The sequence below is a fragment of the Alligator mississippiensis genome, chromosome 3 (genome assembly GCF_030867095.1).
Source record: "Alligator mississippiensis isolate rAllMis1 chromosome 3, rAllMis1, whole genome shotgun sequence".
NCBI classification, from domain to species: domain Eukaryota; kingdom Metazoa; phylum Chordata; order Crocodylia; family Alligatoridae; genus Alligator; species Alligator mississippiensis.
This window is the reverse complement of record NC_081826.1, coordinates 159,170,782-159,190,428: the sequence shown is the minus strand read 5'-3', so window position 1 is coordinate 159,190,428 and position 19,647 is coordinate 159,170,782. Positions and strand designations below refer to the sequence as shown.

At 43.7% G+C, this 19,647-nt stretch overlaps 1 protein-coding gene across 6 annotated transcripts in view; it reads right to left on the bottom strand.

Moving 5' to 3' along the window:
- Positions 1 to 19,647, bottom strand: part of ZNF462 (zinc finger protein 462) — a 125,537-nt gene that overhangs the window by 33,159 nt on the left and 72,731 nt on the right. The window contains exon 8 of one of the 6 annotated variants that reach the window (XM_019490689.2): positions 14,857 to 14,972. The exons of the other annotated variants lie outside the window; for them this stretch is intronic. Within the exon in view, the coding sequence (XP_019346234.1) occupies positions 14,872 to 14,972 (101 nt within the window). The 3' untranslated portion in view covers positions 14,857 to 14,871. The remainder of the gene's footprint in view (positions 1 to 14,856; positions 14,973 to 19,647) is intronic. 6 annotated transcript variants of the gene reach the window in all.

Sequence of the window (19,647 nt, the reverse complement as noted above, 5' to 3'; positions counted from 1 at the left end):
CACCTGTCCTGGGCAGTGTTCGTACGGGGGGCATGGGGGGGGGGGTGTGAATATGTCACTGAAATTGGCATAGGAGGAACTGAAAGTACGACGTAGGTCAGTGGCTGCCCCAGGCATGGACCTGCCTTGCTAAGCCTCTGCCTTGGGCATACAGTGCAGCAAGCCCTGTGAGCAGGTAAAGGCAAAAGAAGAAATCATGCCAGAACAGGATGTCACATAGTATAATAACAAGAGAAGGTTCTGTAAGGTTTTGTAAGCAAAAGACGCAATTTGGTAGAAAAAGCAAAAGATAGTATAGCCTCAGCTCAGTAAAACACTTAAATGTGCATACATACTATAATACCACCCTTGCTCAGTAGACCATTTAGGTATGTGTTTCTCTTTCCTATAGTTGGGTGTGTACTCCAGCATTGTGCTGGCCTGAGGCCAAAAAGTAACAAGAATTTGTAACAAAGACCTTGTTTTATTGTATGTTGTGCAGTGCCTAACACAATGATACTCCTTCCTGGCTGAAGCCTCCCAGCAGTGTCATAATACTAATTTTAATATTTATTTTATTATAGAACAAAAAAAAGATTTTGCACATTGGGGGAAGGTACTAATGGATAAGCCAATGGTTTGAGTCATTATGGCACATAGTAGAAATTACATCCTACTCTTTTACTGTATCCAGACAAAAAAATGGATGGGGCAAACTCAAGAAACCTGGCTGCATCTATCCGAGCGGTGGACTACACAGTTGTTACTGCACAGTCATTTAGTACTTGCATAACCAAGTACTAAATGAATGCACAGTAACTGGTGTTAATGCACAATAGTGTCCCCGCATGGATTTTTTCAGATGTTACCAAATGAGCAAGAGCTCATTAATAATGCACAACAACATCATGTCACAGTTAGTGCCTGCCAACACTACTGCGTAGTAGCTTGGTGCTACTGCACAGTAGTGTCTCATTTAGACACACCCCTATTACCAATCTCCACCCAAAGTAGAAAGACAGCCTAGAAATCTAGGCGTGAAACAAAGAAAAATAGTCTTAAGACATCTGCAAAGGCAGCAAGGAGAAAAGAGGCATTAAAATAAGCAGATGAGTAACAGTTAGAAAAAATATTTTTGATAATGAAATAAATCATACCAAAAGAAAAACTATAGAAGGTTCAAACGGGAAAAATATTACAACAACCAAGAAACTAGAGCTAAGTGTATGAGGGAAAGAGAACTACTTTTTTTTAAACAAACTGAAGAGGAGAAAGGCAAGTATGACAAAGACAAAAGATATTTATGCCCATAGACCTGATAACCAAGACCAAAGTCTGAATATTTAAGCCTGATTTGTTGTTTAACCAATGGGGAAACTCTACCAAAAAGATGGGTTTTATTAGGAATTTTTGTACTTTGTAACTGCAAGAGGCAAGGATCTTTGTGAGTGACAACACTACCACATAAAGAAAAAATGCAAGACAAAATACAGAACGTTCAACAAAACAAATAGAAAAAAGGAAAGGCTGCATTTACTATTTTGCCAATGAAGGAAGAATTGGTTGCAACTGAGGCTGCAAAATGTGGAGCGAACAGTGGAGATAGCATAAAAATGGTGGCCTGAAATTTAAGACCTGAGATTTTCCTGTAGGCTATCTGCACAGAAGGAGAAACATCAAAAAACAAATCACCTAGCCCCTGTCTATACTGTGGGTATGTCTACACAAAACACTTTACTGAGCTTTAGACTAATCTAATGTGTAGTAAATTGTCACCATCTACAGATGTGCAGCAATTACTGACCAGTAAATTAGTCTAATGCATGGTTAATCTAGGACCTGTAGTACAGGTCCTAGATTAATCACGCATTAGGGACAGCTGATCAGGAGCAAAATTACTCTTGGTCAGCCCAGGCAGCCAGGCATCAGGGGAACAGTCTAGTCTCCCAGAAAGCTGCTTCTCAGCTGTATACCCAGATCTGCATGGGGTTGGGGGCGGGGAACTGTCTGGTCTCCCAGGCAGCTGCCTGCCAGCCCCGTGCCCCAGTCTGCATGGGGTGGGGGGCTGTCCAGTCTCTTGGGCAGCTGCTTCCCAGCCCCACGCCCCTATATGCACGGGGGGGGGGGGGGGGGGGCAGGGAACTGTCCCTGCCCAGATCAGGGTGTGAGGTTGGGAAGCAGCTGCCCAGGAGACAGGACAGCTCCCTGCCCCATGCAGCTTGAGGCATGGGGCTAGCAGGCAGCTGTCCGGTAAACCTGACAGTTCCCCACCCCTTGAAAATCAGGATGCGGAGCTGGACAGCTGCTGCCTGGGAGGCTGGATGGTTTCCTGTTCTCTCCCCACCCACCCCCGATGCAGATCGGGACGTAAGGCTGGCAAGCAGCCTCCCCAGAGGCAGGACAGCTCCCCTAACACCCGGGGAGCCCAGGCCTAACCCTTGGGCCCCCTGCCAGCCTGGGGCTGACACCCAAGGGAACCCGGAGCTCCTCCTGGCTGCTGTAGGGAGACAGAGCAGGGCAGAAACAGCCTTGCACTGAACTGCTCCCGATGGGCACGTGCATCAATGAGTTCCCGGGGAAAGCTTACTGCACCTTATAACCCGGCACAGTAACCCTAAGGCACATTAAAAAGGCACGTGTATATGTGCCCTGCTATCCTAAAGCCCTTACTAGTGGCATAAATCTGTTCTTGCTAAAGTCTATGAGTTTACTGTAGATTTCAATAGTAGCTTTTAGGGCTGAACTAAATGACAAACTAGTTCAAAGGATCTTACCACAAAGCAGCAGCACCCCTGAATGATTATCAAAGAACAGCCATGGACCTCCCTTTAGATGGGAAAGGGCAATGCATGGTGTAGTAACGAAGCCAGAGGCACTAACTGTTCACAGACTTCATTAAAAGTTACACTGTGAGGAGTCTATGGATAAAAATGTTGCATTAACAGAACATATAAAACAATAAACATAAATATTTAAGGCACAGCAGGATTCCTTTACTCCAAAAGACTGAAAGCTCATCTGAAATAAAGTAACTGACATAAAGGCAATACAGAAAATGCTTACTTAACCAGGGAATTGCAGGAAAACCAAAATACTGTGAAAACATATACCAAAATAATGGAAATGATGGAAAAGAATGAAAATAAAAATATTATAAAGAAGGGGAAATGGAATACTTGAGAGAAAAAAAAAGACTCAAGTTTAGTTTTTCATCTAACAAGATGTGGATTTACTTGAATATCCTCAAAAAAGAAATCAAGTTAAAATATCATACATTTGGCTAACCGAAGATTAATCAATGGAAAGATACAAAAGAAAATATACATAAACTTAACCCAGAAGATACACCTGTGACTGTGTAAGTATTAGGCACAGTCGAGCAACTGGAAAATTACAGAAAATAAAAAAAATACAAATTAGCAACCCAATCTCTGTAAAAATCAATGGAACTACAAAAATTTAAATGCATACTTAAAATTACATGTTTGTAAAATCAGAGGCAGAGAGAAAAATAAATATATTGCCTAAGAGAAGGAACAGACTGTCTGAGTGCATCAGGCACAAGAGTATTATACCTAAGTGACAGCAAAGAATAGCTCGGCAACCAAAGGAAGAAACAGATAACAATTAATTATGTTGTTTCTTTATGAAATTCATTTTGAAACATTAAACACAAAGTCACAAGGCATCAGCTATGTATAAAAAAAGACAGAAAGAAAAAAAATCAGAAATTCAGGAAGGTATAATATGTAGCTTCCAGGTTTAGAGCAAAGATGGGAAGAGACTGGGAAACTGTAACGTGTATATAAAAGCCTGTTTGGGGGAAAATGAAATGATGAACTGGAAGTAAGTAAATGTAAGAAGACAAGCCAGGACATTACAGTGAAACTGACTTCAGCATTAGGGGAGACAAGGAGAGACATTAGAATGGCTAAACACCTGGAATACAATATAATTTACTGTGCACAGATTCAGCAAGAGAAGGTAACAATGAGGAAAAGTCAGATAAAAAAAACTTCTGAGGAAGAATAATTACAGATAACTGGTTGCTTCTTGACAGTTAAGTCATGATGCAGGACCAAGTTCAGACCAAGATCAGTAAAATGGGATTTTCTAATGAGCCTTTGAGATTTAGCAGCACAAATTCTGCCAAACTCAGTAGGACTAATAGCACCAGCTTACCCAGCTGTGGGAGAGGATCTCTTTCTCACGGGTGTCAACAGCTAGGGAAGTGGGAAGGTGACTAAGTGAAGATTCACAAAGATCACTAAGACTTTACACATTTGTTCACTTTTTTGCATAACATTGACTTGGAAGGTGGAATATGTGGGAGGGTGAAATATTCTGAAGGCAAAATAAAGGTGGGGTGGGGAAAGGGAGGAAAAAAGGAAAACAGCAACAAGATTCAGGAGGATTCAATACAGATTTGAAGTATAAACAGCTCATGGAAATATTGTGAATGTTGAGGAACTGAATACAATCCATATTAAAGAAGAAAATAACCTAATATTGGGCCAATTCTCATTCATGTTAGCCACCTCTCCATTACCTGATGCGAACTATGCCATCAGCATTAATACACTGCAAAAGGGAAGAGCAGGGAAAAGATCTTAGTGCCAGTAGGGAAATAAAAACAAAACTACCACCCACAGTGCTTCCTATGGTAAAGAGAAACTAGTGATGTTTAAGGATGCATAAAAAAGGAAGGATTGCTAAACAAAGATGTGAATCCAAGTGTTGTCTATTGAGCCTCATTTAGAATGCTTTGATCTGTTTTGGACATTTTTGCATTAAAAATAAAGATATTATTTCTATACGAAGGTATACAGAGAAGAGCTCAACCAGAAAAATACATGAACTGCAGGATCTTAACCTTTTGAAAAAGAATTGAGAGACTATATTCTCACTCCTTTGTGACTTTCAGTCTTCTCTTTTGCTTTGAGTTATAGGTACACGTAATTCTGAATAGAATAGAAGAATGATATGTGCTATACAACTTGTGCTGGTGTCAAATATCACACAGATGGGACACGTACTGAATCTAAGTAGATAAAAATAATAAAGGAATTTAGAAGATGACATTCTGAAGAAAAAAGAATGAAATTCCAAAGATTCTTTTCATGAGCTAGGGAAATGGAGAGGCAGAGGGCACATGCATATGAACATGCACAAGCCAGCAAGAAGCACCATACAGTTCTCCACTGAAGTGCATGGGAGTTTTATAATCAATTTTTCTATGGCCTGCAGATCAGGTACGAAACAGTAAGAATATGCTATATAATAAGGTATAAAATAAAGCAATGGGTCTCAGAAAAGAGAAAAGCAATTGAAGAAAGAAGTTGTACTATACTATTTCTAGCTGCAAGAGGAAGACCAACCCGTGAGCTTCCTGTCCTAAGATTTCCAACATTGCCATGAATTTCTGTGAACATAAGCATTCAAGGCTTCTGTTTATACAAGGAGCAAGTACATCACGGACAACGGAGAATCCCAGAATCATAAAAAATTAGGGTTGGAATCAGGAAGTTATCTAGTCCAACCCCCTGCTCAAAGCAGGACCATCACCAACAAGATCATCACAGCCAAGGCTTTGTCTACCAGGGACTTAAAAACCTCCAAGGACAGAAATCCCACCACCGCTCTGGGTAACCTGTTCCAGTGTTTTACTACCTTCCTAGTGAGAAAGCATTTTCTAATATGACGTCTAACCATCCTTTGCTGCAAGTTAAGACCACTGCTCCTCCTTCTGTCATCTACCACCATGGAGAACAGCATAGCTCCATCCTCTTTGGAGCCACAGTTGAAGGCTGCTATTAAATCCCGTCTCAGTCTTCTCCTCTACAGACTAAAGAAGCCCATTTCTTCCAGCCTCTCCTCAGAAATCATGCATCCCAGCCCTCTAACCATTTTTGTTGCCCTCTGCTGGACTCTCTCCAACTTGTCCATATCCCTTCTGTGGTAGGGCACCCAAAACTGGACATAGTACTCTGCTGGCAACACTCCTACTAACACAGCCTGAATAGAATTCTATTCGGATTCAGCCTGATTTGGGGAATAGCAATTCAATTTGCTGATTCAGATCACTGTCCTGATTCAGTTCAGCCAAATCTGAATGTGAAGATTCGATTTTGATTCAGAGAACCAGCAATTTGGCTATAGACAGTTTTATATGCTTTTCCTATATACGTCAAGGTACAGCTTGCGAGCGCTGAGATAGTGGGGTAGATGGAGCGTCCCATGGGATCATGGCGGGGGTCCCCTGCATGCTCGGCAGTGAACCTGGAAGTGGACCCTGGGGTGCTCCCCCTGACCCAGGAGGCACTAATCACCAGGCTTTGGGGGGGTCCCCCCATGCTCCACGGTGGACTGGAAGTACTGCTGGTCCACTTCAGGGTCCACTCCTGAGCGTGCAGGAGGACCCCTCTGTGCTCCTATGGGACACTCATCTGCCTCACCATCTCAGCGTTCGATTCAAAATGATTAATGTGTCTCCTGATTCGATTTGGATTCAGATTCAGCTGCCGAATCGGGCTGAATCTCCTCCAAATTGAATCGGAAACCAAAGCTTCGCACAGCCTTAGTAAGGAACAGCTTTGCAGAAAAGGATGTGGGGGTTACAGTAGACAATAAGCTGAATATGAATCAACAATATGCCCTTGTTGCCAAGAAGGCTAACAGCATACTGGGCTGTGGAGGGAAAGGGAGCATGGGGGAGGGAAGGGGAATGAGGGGGGCAGATTTGGGACCCCATGGTGAGGGAGGGAGTAGGGGGAGGTGCAAAGGCAGGGTCTGGGGGCACTGCCCAGCCAGGGCAGTGAATGGGATCCAGGGCTGGGGTAGGGAGCAGGACAAAGCTGCAGATAGCTCATCCAGGAGTTGCTGGGGGGGTGGGGGAGCGCTCCCTTCCACGACCTGCACCCACCGGGGGAGGCATGGGCAGGGGGGCATGTGTCCCCCCAGATTTCTGCATGGGGTCAGATGAGGGCTGCCCGTTGTGGGCCCAGGGCCCTCTGCTCTCTTGCCTTTCCCTCAGGAGCTCTGAGCTGGCTGTGTGCCCCCTGCTTGCCCAGCAGTAGTGAGGGCCGGTGAGTCATGCCTCCCGCTGCCAGGTGGGCAGGGGATGCATGGCCAGTGCAGGGCTCCTGAGGAAAAAGGCACCCACCACAACATCATCCTTGTTGCTCTCCCCTCTGACCCTAACCCAGAGACATTCAACAGGCCTGCTGACCAAGATCATTGCCTGCATCCCTTTTTGCACTATCAAAAATGTTTATTTGGAATGATTCATTTTAAGGATGAAAGGACACTTCTTTCTGTGTATCCATTCAGTCTTTGACCATTCATTCTGTTACTTCTTAATGCCCAATATCCGCCTTCCTTCCTGACAGTGCCTTCCCAAAGTTGCTTTCTTGGTTTCACTTTTAAGCTAGTTATTCTTCTACTTTTCAGTTGGTTTGCCTCAAATATGATTATAGTTAGGTTGAGCACAATCCTTTATTCTAGCTTGCTTCCTTCTGAGTGTACTACAGGCCAGAAAAACAGTCTAAAGTAGGATTTGTTTTCTATACTGTGATTTTCCTCATTATACAGTGTCAATGTGTGTCAAGCAACATTACATATTTGAATTTTATTCCCATAGTGTTTGCATTTCTGGCATCTATGTTTACTCAGTGACTTCTGTTTAAAGCATGGGCCCTTTAGTTGGATGGGAGTTTGCTGCCACCTGCATGTACTGGTTGAACAATTCAATACATAGGTCAAGTTTCAACCAGGCATTTTCATAATTAGCTTTATTCCAGTGATAATATTCCACAGTCTAAATATTGAGTCGGACATATACAAACAAGGCATTTCTATTTCATATGTCAAAACTGCAATAGGTCTGCAACTGCCAAAAAATGAATATACTAAATATGTGCACAATTTTTTATCTACTGAGCTGGTTTAATTTCTGGTACAACTAAAATGAAGGTATATGCAGTTACATCAGGGACAAACTGAGTTATATCTGCATAAAGAAGACAAAGGCTAAGTGACTATATGCCAGGCAAATGTAGCAAGACACAGATTAGGCCATTCAACAATTGGGATTAAATAGTAATAGATACTCTCTTAATTTGCATAAATTTTCCATTTACATCTCATTCAGACTTTAATTTGTTGGTGTTTATTTTTTGAATTTGTAACCATCTCAGCCATATTTTGTTGCTCTGGGATTGTGCTCCAATTTTACACGCACTTCATCAGACACATTAAGCAGCATTTCAGCTTTGCTGCCATTGTTACTCTAGCTCTGTGGTTCTATGTATACGCAGACACCATCAAGAACTGTGTCATCAAAGACCGTGTCTATACCACCTCCTTGCTGAGCCTGCGAATGCCATGGAGAAAAAAGCTCTGCCCACTTACACCTGCTCCATGTGCACCCAGGCCTGAAAATCAGGCAGTGTATAGAGTTCAAAGTAGTCCAGAGTATTTACCCCAATGCTGCTCTAAGCCCTACACGCTACCTAACTGATGGACTTGGTTATACACAAAACAGGAATGGGTGGGTGGACCTTGTTTCTTGGCAGTGGTCTGTACTCAGCAGTGAGGTGCACTTCTTGCATTTAAGCCACCATGTTCCTGGGTTTTGGACAGCCTCTAACTAGGGAGGAAAAGGGAAGGAAACCCACTTTCCCCTGGAGTAGGCCATTATCTGTCATGTTTTTTGCATGCTCTTCCAAGACTTCTAGAACTGGCAATTATCAGCAGTGGATACTGGCTTTGATAGACAGTTAGTGTAACCCAATCAAGTTATAGCAGCATAATAGCTGCCAAACTTCATCTCAAGAATAAGAGATTAAAAATGGACACCTTGACAACACTATTGCCAATCTATCCTGCATTAGGAGACCTAAATTCTATTCTTGACTTTGCCAATGACTGGCTGTGTGACCTTGCAAATGACTGGCTGTGTGATGTCTTAAGCCAGCTTCTTCACAACTAATTATCAAAATGCAATGCTCAAACAAGAGTTGAGGAACAAACAAAACTGCATAATGTAGAGGCTTAAACATGGGTTTAGATACCAAGCAACAGGCACTTAGCCTAAAAAAGGAATGATACCTGCATTCCTGGGCTGGATCCCCTGTACATAAAAATGGACACAACACTAACCCACTTTTGCCACCATCTTTGAGATCCTGTGATAGAAGGTGCAAGAGGGACAGTAACAGCTAAATGCTGCTAACAAACAAAAGTTACTAATACAGGGGCAGGCAAAATATGGCCTGTGGGCCAGATCAGGCCCACCAGGCCATTGCATCTGGCCTGCAGGATCCCTCTAAAATTTAGAAAATTATTACCTGCCGGTGAGTACCTATCTAAAACCTGATGAGACGCCAGCAGCAGGAACAGCCAGCAGCAGGACCTATTGGTGGCAGCGGCAAGGCCTGCCCAGCCCCAACCCACCCCCAGCCCCCAACCAGAAGCTTCTGTGTAGCACAAGCTTCTGGCCTGGCAACCATGGAGCTGTTCCCTTGCCCTCCCTCCACTTGAGAGTGGAAACTCAGATAAGAACAAACAGTGAGGGGGAACTCACTGGCACAGCAGGAGCCAGCCCAGCCCTACTGGTACCACATCATTCCTGGCTGCATGGCTGGGACCAAAGGACACAGCAACAGCCAGCTTGGCCCAGCCCTCATGGTTCCCAGCTAGCTCCTACTATACCGTGTGGCTCTAACCATACAGCCAAAAATTGTGTGGTGCCAGACAGGCCAGGCTGGCTCCTGCTATGTCCAGCAGGCCGGGCAACGCAGCCAGGAATTGTGTGGTGCCAGAACTAACCCAGCCTAGCCAGCAGCGCATGGTTTCCAGCTGCATGGCTGGGACTGCACAGTGCAGCAAGAGCCAGCCAGGAACCATGGGGGCCGGGTTGGCTCCTGCTGCGTTCTGGAGTCCCACCCATGCAACCGGGAATGGGCAGCAGCAGGCAGGAAGTTAGGGAAGTGGTAGAGGAAGGGCAGTGGCAGCAGGCAGGAGTGGGGGAAGTGGCAGCAAGTAGGCAGGTGGCAATATGGGGCCCACGCCAGTGCCCCAGAGCCAGGGCCAGCAGGGACCCAGGGCACAGCAGCGGGAGCACAGAGCCCAGGCTTGGCAGGGGCTCTATGGAGCCGGATTGGCTCCGCTCCTTTCTCTGCTGGCCGTCAGGGGTCTCTGCCTGCTGTAGGCCGTGAGCACCCTGAGGCTTTGCTGCCTCCTGCAGCCAATTGTGGCAGTGACTGTGCCCAAAGAGGGAGGAGGACATGTGGGGGGAGCTGTGTCCCATACCCTCCCCACACTGCCATACACCCCCCATTCATACCCCACACTCCCTCACACACCCCATCCATCCTCCCCCCACACGTTCACAGGCCCCCACAAACCCCATACCCACCCACACATTGGCATACCCCCCACAAACCTCATACTCACCCACCGACCCACCTATCCAACCCCCCACACACATCATCCTCCACAGCCCACATACATACCCCCCAACACATACCCACAGCCCCCCACAAATGCTGTACCCACCCACCCACACCCCTCCATACCCCCTCAATATACAAAAGTAAGATTTCATTTTAAGTTATTATGCAATCACCTCTATGTATACTATGCAAGCATATATAAATCAGGACAAAAATATTTTTTGAAATCAAAGTAATGTATGTTATAGTAGATGTTTGATTTTTAGAATATATATATATTTTTTTTTTTTTTTTTTTTTTTTTTGGTTCCAAGATGGCAAACCCCCTTGCCAAAAGGAATACTTCCGGCGACAAGGGAAGGAACTTCCAGTGGCAAAGATCAGGAGTTGGGTGACAGGACTTCTGGTCCCAAAACAGCGATCACGGGGCAGGGTACCTGTCAAGGGGCAGAGCTACCCTTGCGGCCCTCGACAGCTCACCAAAACTTGTTAAGCGGTCCTCCAGCTGAAATAATTGCCTGCATTTCTACTAACAGATGGAGATGGCATGGACCAGCTCTTTTCCAGGTCATCTTACTCAAGCAAAAATTACACAAATAAGGAGCGCCTACAGGTCAGATCCAGCTCCTGGCACCTTGTCATCTGACCCACTGGGCTTCCTACAGGCCCATGGAGAACCCCACAGGCCATAGCCCTGTGTACTAGATCTGGCACACAGGACAGTGCTGGGCCCAACACCAGTGCATGGAGCCTGGCAAAGGCAGTGTGGAGTCCCAGGAGGTTCAGGGTCCTGGCGCCCCAATCCCAGTATGCAGGGCCAGGTACAGGATCCTGATGCCCTGAAAAATTGGCTCAAGGGACTGGAAAGAGGTGGTACAGGACCCCAGGGCTCCAATCCCAGCAGAGATGGTGAGGAGTCCTGGGATCCTGTTTCCAGCATGTGGGGCTGGGCAAAGGTGGGGGGGGGGGGCAGAGCTGAGCATGTGGGCCCAATCCTGAGGCGCAGGTTCTGTGCCACTCATTTGGCCCGTGGGGCCAAAAGGTTGAGCACCACTGTTTTATAGTAGTATAGAAGCATAGTGCAAGCATCGCATTTACCAAGTACTGGGTCTTCACAAAATAAATAAGACAGAAACACAAGTGGCATCTTCTGTCTACGCTTTTTTCCCCTTCCTTAGCATAAAGTCCTAACCGAGGTGAAAAAAAAAATCAAAAGAACAGGAAAGGAATATGACCTTAGGAAGAAATGTTGGGTTTTTTTTTAGCAGAGAAAAAAGGTGCAGTTGATGATAGGATGAAGAGGGAGAAGATATAGGCCCAGGGAGAAGGGACCGAGTGCTGAGAAATACAAGAAACAGAAGAAAAAATGAGAGAGTACACAGAAGAACTGACAGACAAGATACAACCACACACTGTGGGGTGTGAGCAAGCTACGGAATATGCATGTTTTATAAGTAACAAAGGTTTCTACAATGGTTTAACTCTACTCCCCCTGAAGTCAAAGGCAAAAAACTCTCAGTGACTTAAAATTAAGAGCAAAATTAAACAAAGGCTAAGCTATGTAAAAATTTCACCTTACTTTTTCACAGTTTGGATCTTTTTATCTGTACTCCCTGCCCCCACCCCCCTTCTTCCATCAGGCCATCCTCTGCCTGGCTCCCACCTCTCTCTTTGAATGTAAATTAGAATGAATTATTCTAATGATTCTAGATTCAGTATGTACATATTGGACTTTGTCCTTTGAGAAATGTTTAAGTATTAGGCATTGTACAAACTTCATACAACATCTTCATGATGTGCTTGTTTCAAGAAAACCACAAAAGAACATTTATTGGGTGTGGGGAAGAAAACCAAACACTCCTCAATAAAATATTCTGGAAACACCTTCCTATGACCTCCTTAGGGACAACATGTCAAGTTAACATGTACAATTTCACAGGTGACCACCTGGAAAAAAATTGTGTCTCCATATCCTTCCAGATTTATAATGCAATATATTAGCAAAGATTTATTTTCCATTAGAATTTTCAGTTGGGTACAAAAAATAAGAATGTGTAGACGAATTGCACAGTACATCAGTGCTCTTTACCAGCACTATGGTCAAGGTCTTTCATCTCTTAATCAAGCCACAAACCCAGTATTCAGTGATTTCCAACTTGGTCATAAACACTGTAGAGCAAATATGGAAAGCAAAAGGTTTGCATATATATAGCCATTCAAGAGGAAATAATTTTTGTTTCTATTAAATTTCATCCTTTACTGGATGAAGTTTCATCTCTTTTTATTTAAGTAATGTTTATCTTGGCATTTTAGGATGTAACAATGCAAAGCTAAGTCAGAAAAGCAATCGTTTCCTGTTTTAGAATTGTCTTAAAATAATTAAGTTAGTTTGTAGAGTATACACTAAGACCAGTCCTTGTAGGTGAAAGAAAAGCAAACACATAAATGGGAAAAATTAAGGTCTTGATCCATAGAAAGAATGTTATATGTGGTTAACTTTACGCAGATACTTCTTCCATAGGCAATAATGGGATCCGCTCAACAAGAGTGTCAATTTAAGTATAAATGTATATAGTGCTTTTTTGAATTGAGGCTGAACTTAGTAACAACTGAAATAGCAACTTTACTAAGCAAGGGCAGTAACTGTTGACCAGCAGGGTTATAGTAAACAACAAATGCACGTGCATATTGATGCAGTGTAACAATGTCAAAATGTTATATGGTGTCAAAAGTACCTAGCAAGGTTGTAAACATGAAGACATCCAGGTTACTCATCTCCCTGGTATGCCATTCCCACAAATGTTCTGTGCAGTTGTGCATACAAGTTACTTTGCCATTTAAGTAGTTACCTATTAAGCTTTATTTGAACTTGCACTTATCACCTACAGTTCCCTGCCTCCCCAAACAAACTCCAAATAAAGGACTCTTAACTTCTTTCAAAAACATGTGGTCCATGCTTCATTAAGGTTACTTTCATGTTTCTTCACTGACAATATTCCTATGAGACACCCATTTCAATGTAAGCCTTCCAGAATCTAAATACATGTGTGGGATCCTCATATAAAAAGGCTGGATAGCACACTATAAACACTTAGGGCACATCCAGACAAGTGCACACGTGTATTTATGGCAATGCAGACCCATCTGCAGCACCGTAAATTGCATGCATCACACCTGCAAGCACTTGTCACACTGCTAATCTATAGTATGGTGGGGGGGGGTTGACACTGGGAGATTCTGGTGTCAAAAATCCTGTGCCACAAAAAAGCAGGGCAGCACACATGGCAGCAGTGTGCCACCCAACACCAGAACCTGGCCAGGCAAAGCCATGCTCTAGCTGCTGGCCTGGTTCTATGCACGTGGATAGTCACCACTGCAGTCCCAGGAGGCCACCAGGTAAGGCTGCTGGGGCAGTCCAGGTGCTGGCCCCAGCCTCCCCTACACCACCTGGAGCACTTTTCCTCATGCTAACTCCCCGTGCTAACAAGGGTGTGCACTGAGGCAAAAAGAAGCAGCACAATGCTGCTGCTTTTTTCCCCAGCAGCAATTGCACACCCCTGCTCATAGGAACGTGGCCTTAGGGTGCTGACAGATGTGGGAAAACAAAAATACACACACACAGTGCTTTACTACAAGAGGAACTTCATTAGTTTGACCCAGCTCCCCAATGTCTGTGTTGCGCATGAGCTTCAGAGGGGCTTTTTGGCACTGTTATCTAATAGCTTATTCAATCAGCTGTTAGATAAAAGTACCAAAAAGCCCCACTGAATTGCATGAGCTATGCAGATGCTTGGTGAGTCAGGTCAAACTGACACACCTCCTCTTCTGGGCACGTGCTGCACTCGGCAGGGGGGGGGGGCGCACCTAATGAAGTAAAAGTGTTGTTCCCCACCCCCGCCCATATCTGTAAGCACCCTTAAGTGTTTAATTGTTTTTTCTTCTTTTAAGTAAGCATTCAAGGCCTGGCCTTATAAGTGATAGATTTAGAGGTTCTCTGCTCTGATAGGAGGCTATCAAAACAGCTCTAATGCACTGTAGCTAAAAAATACAGAAGATGAGCTACAGTGTAAGTTAAGAAATTAACTGAAGCCTAAATGCACTAAAGGATCTAATTTGAAAACTTTGCCCACATCCCACCCCTTTCTTTTTTTAGGGTCTGCATATTTGTTGGAGAGGGTGAAAGTAGTTTGCTGATATAACAGACCTCTATAATGCATCTGTTTCTGTCTCTCTGGTGTCAGTTCAGACGCTCGGTTCTAAAAGCCTCTTCAGGCTTCTGGTGGCACATTAAACAGTTCTAATAAATATTCTGAAGGCCCTCTGAGCCCAACAGGATTTCAACTGTCAAGGAGCGCAAGATAGGCATTTATCCTGATTATACAGCATAGCTTCTGAAAGTGGGGTTGGAGGGAAGGGATTTGCACCTGTCAGGCAACCGCTTAAAAGACGGGACTCAGTTGAGCAGTTCTGTACCCAGCCAGGTTCTGGTGAATCAAGGCAGCCATGTCTTTATATGTCAGTCTCCATATGATGCGATGGCCTTTATCAAAGGGAAAAGAACAAAGTTCAGGAAGAGCTAGAATAGATGGCATTGGGAGTTTTGGATAATGACTGAGCTCAGGTTACCGTTACTTTTATTTTAATCGCAACTCCCATACTGTTTTTATTAAACTGGAGTTTGTTTGTTTTTCCAGTTGCTCAAAAAAAGTTACAAGTCCTAGCTATCTGAGAAAGCTCCAAATCTTCAATTTATGAATGTTATTAACTACATGTGTTTTCTAATATGTGCCTGTATTAATGGTAGACAATTTATTTTCATTTTTTGGCAAGCAAGGGGACTAGGAATGGTTACCAAGCTTCATGGATGTGTTTAGGAAGAAACACAGTTCATTTTAAACTCTTTCACCGAGTATCTCTGGCCATTGTCTAAAAGTAAAGATTCTTACATTATGGTAGTTTAGATCAATTTGCTCGTTTTTCCTGCATGCATCACCATGTTTTCAGTGTGGTTTTCTTGATCAAATATTCTTAATTAGTAAGGTCACTAATGCTTATTTTGAATGGTTGCCCAAAGCTGATACAAATAATTTGCAAACCTCTAACTTTCTGTCAACCTTGCTCATACAGAGAAATCTGTTGCTCTGAAAAATGGGCCCAAGAAATGAAGCAAGGGATGCAAGCCGTAACAACTTGTTGGGGCAAGTAACATGATGAAAATACGTTTTGAAGTGCAGGAAGTAATAGTAAATGTGAGACAGCATTCATCAGTCTGTTGAATAATTGTTATGAACTTTAAGTGTCATAGGTCCCCACTCGTGGATCTCTCATTTCATTGATTTCTGTGGGATTGTTTCAGTTTGCTTGCCAAATGGACTCTTCCACATCCTGCAATACGTTTGTACTGGCATTTTGATTATTCTCTATGTAGAGTTTTCTTTTCCTACAACCAGACATTGTGGAGGGTGGGATTTTCAAAAGTTCTCAGCATTGACTTACTTTTACTTCCACTAAAGCCAAGAGTTAAACAAAGTATAAAACACTATCTGAAACTCATACAGTGGCATTTTAATTACTCAAGATATTTTATAGCACTAGCAGTGCCATACAATACAGGCTGGATGGAAGCAGATTAAAATAATTTTTGGCTCTTACTTAGATTGCAAGATTAGAATAGGCAGGAAAAAATCTGCACTTCATATATATTCAGTTCTTACATACTTTGATGTAGACACTACTCATACTTTAAAACTATGAAACCACAACAGACAGATTCATCTGTGAAGCCATTTAATCCATGACAAAACAGTATGGCAAATTTCAATCCAAGCTTGATCTTCATGGTGTGAGAACTCAAAATGCTTTATACCAAATTCCAGCACATCACAAAAAGGTTAACAAACCCCTGGAAATCTTGTACCTGACTAAAAATATACAGAGGAAATGGTTTCCTTTTGGAAGAGGAGAAATCCTTGAAAATACTGCCATAGTAGGGAACATTGGTAGCCTTATTATTTCAATTTAGATGGATACAAATGTTTTGAACAGCACCACACTATATGGTTAGGCTACACACAGAACTCAAAAAACAGATGCATTAATGTACAATATTTAAATGGGCCAGTCATTTTTGGTTTTTAGAGAGAGAACCGATGCTTACAGAAGGTACAAGATCTATTTCTAAGGAAACTCAGACACCACAACAACAGACACCTTATAAACAAAATATTATAGACATAAACAAGGCCCTTATGCAACAGGTATAGGATAAGTCCTGCTCCTAAGTCTCCATGCTGGCCGGCAGACCATTCTGGCGCCAGGCAGATATTACATTTATATTACTAGCATGTTAATCATGTGATAAATTGTAAAATGTCCCACATTCAACTAATCACATGATAAAAATGGCAAACCAACCACAAAAATGTTCCACATTTGATGCGGAACATTTTTGTAGCTGGTTGGGTGTGGGGAAGAAAACCAAACACTCCTCAATAGCTGGTTTGCAATGTGCTTTAATTTTACCATGTGGCATATTAAAGGCACCTATTTAAATTGCCTAACACCAGGCACAAGAGAGCCAGAGACCTCTGATGCTAGGCTCCCTGGGTACTGTCATGTGTAAAGTGGCACATGGGCAGACAGCCATTTCCCAATCTTGGTTTTCCACTCACCAACATTTTGAAAAGGTATGGGTACAGCGACGGGGAGGGTGAAATCAAGGACCTCCTTGATCTCTATCTTCACATACCATTTAAGGTCTAGGTCATGGGGAATTGGAGATTGGGAAGCTCCCCAGCTCCCAATGCACAGGCAAGTTAAAAGGACGGATGTGCAGCAGAGCATCAGGGAGCCACCTTGTGTAGCTGGGTTCCCCAAACCCAAAAAGATACACAATAGTATCTCTGAGGAAGTTTCAAAAATCATGCGTCCTGCCACGGCAGATGGAGTCACAGAAAAGTAAGGCTGGAAGGGACCTCCAGAGGTCACCTACCTGAAGCAGGATCAGCCCTATCCAAACAATCCCATACAAACCATAATTTAAACTCTACATAAGATCACCATCAACCCTGACACAACATAGACCTAACACCCTAACCTTCCACAGGTAAAGCAGAGGAACCATGACAGCCAAAGTCCTGCTTCTATAAAACATTTTCAATATATACTCAAGAGATCCTGGATAGAAGGCCATGCCTCCCACTACACAGGAAGGCAAAGATGCCCATGGTCTGTACCAGTCTGACCCTGGGGTAAAATTTCTTCCTGATCCTAAATATGGTGATCAGTCTGACCCAGAGTGAAGGAGCAAGACCCTCTAGGCAAGAACCTTTGATTCCAGCAAAAGCACTGGCACACCTCAATCAAAGTCCCATTCTTGGCTATAGCCAACACTCAGTGCCTATGGGAAGGCTTTAAAAACACCCCGACACACATAATGGAAAAAGTGTGGGGGGACAATCACCAAGGCACAGAAGCATTGGAAATACTATGGTAGAACGTAGGTATAGCTGCACCTAAATCATCACTGACTGGTGGCTGCCCAACCTCTTCTTAAACACCTCCAGTGATGGAGAGTCAACAACTTCCTTAAGCAGTCTATTCAGCTACTTTCCTATTCTCACAGTGAAGCTTTTCCAGATATCCAATCTAAACTTACTTTGCTGCCATTGGTCCATGTCCTCCTCTCTGCAGCAAGACAGAAAAGGTATTTTTCCCTCTTTATGGCAGCCCTTCAGGTATTTAAAGACTGCTATCATGGCACCCCTTAAACACTTTTTCTGCAAGCTGAACATGCCTAGCTCCTTCAGCCTCCTTGCTTTCCAAGCCCTTTTGTCATCTGTGCTGTCCACTTCTGAACCCGCTTTAACTTCTCCACCTCCTTTTTAAAATATGGAGCCCAGTACTGCACACAGGATTCCAGAGAACACCTAACCAGTGCTAAGTAGAGAGGCCTCTCATGTCTTGCACCTAATGCTTCTACTGATGCATCCCAAAACCACATTTTCCTTTTGAGAGGTTGCACGACAAGACTCCCAAGTCCTTTTCCATAATGCATCCACCATGTTTTTTATTATTCCTCCCCAAGTGTAGAACTTTGCATTTGCCCGCATTTAACACTGTCCTGTTAGCTCTAGCCCAAACTTTCCAGTCTCTTAGATCTTGAACTTCTGGCATGGCAGGATGCATCATTTTTGGGATCCGAGATAAAATTCCTCAGATTCTATCACAAGATTAAATTAATGTCTACCAGGGGCTTGCCTATGTAAAATAAGTGATGGACATAAGTTGTCAGTCTTGCTAAACATCCAGACCCTGCTGACCTGGGAAGGCTTATAATTATGGACCTGCCAAATCTGTGATTGAGCAATTTTCGCAGATACCATGAATTCAGCTGGGCTCACTGCAAAAAACTAAGAGAAAAAAAAACTTCCTGGCAAGCAGAGAAAAAGGTGGGAAGCCCTGCAGTCTTGGAGCCTAAAGAGGAAGGCAGAAGGAAAAGGATGGAGGGGGAGAGGGCAGAGGGATGAGGCAGGAAGTGGGGGGAGGGGCAGGAGCAGGTGGGCAAGGGCTGCTCACAGCAGGAGCTGCCTGCAGCCTCTGCACATCCTGCTGTGAGCAGCCCTGCCCTGCCCCCGACTCCACCCTGTCCCTGCCCCTCCCCCACCCATGCTCCAAAGGCACCTATGTACATGCCGGACATGTACTAATAAGCATGCATCAGAACAGACTCAATTAATCGAGTCTGCTGGAGTGTGCTGATTAACACACTCCAGGAGCCTCCTCATCATCTTTATTCAGCATCCCTGTGCTTTAAAATGGCAGCGGGACTTGTGAAATGAGCTTTAGTTCAAGCATACCCCCTAACATTTTGGAGCACAAGATACTGGCAGTCCTTGACTGAAAACGTTTCAAGTTACAACACTTTGCACTTACAACGTTTAGAAATTGACACCCTGTTTCAACTTTCTAATGTCAGTTTTAACTTTACAACGTTTGATCCAATGCCATGCCAGCAAACCAGTTCACTGCATTGCCCATCTCCCTGGAAAACATCTATCCAAACTTCCTTCAATACTTTCTTTAAGAAAGCATACAGGACTCCAAAAAAACCTGCAACCAAGACTCCTGAGAAGACTTCCAGTCTTCAAAAAGTCCAACCGAGAGCCCTTCATAAAGTCCAGCAAAGTCACCTCAAAGAAGTCCTTCCAAATCAT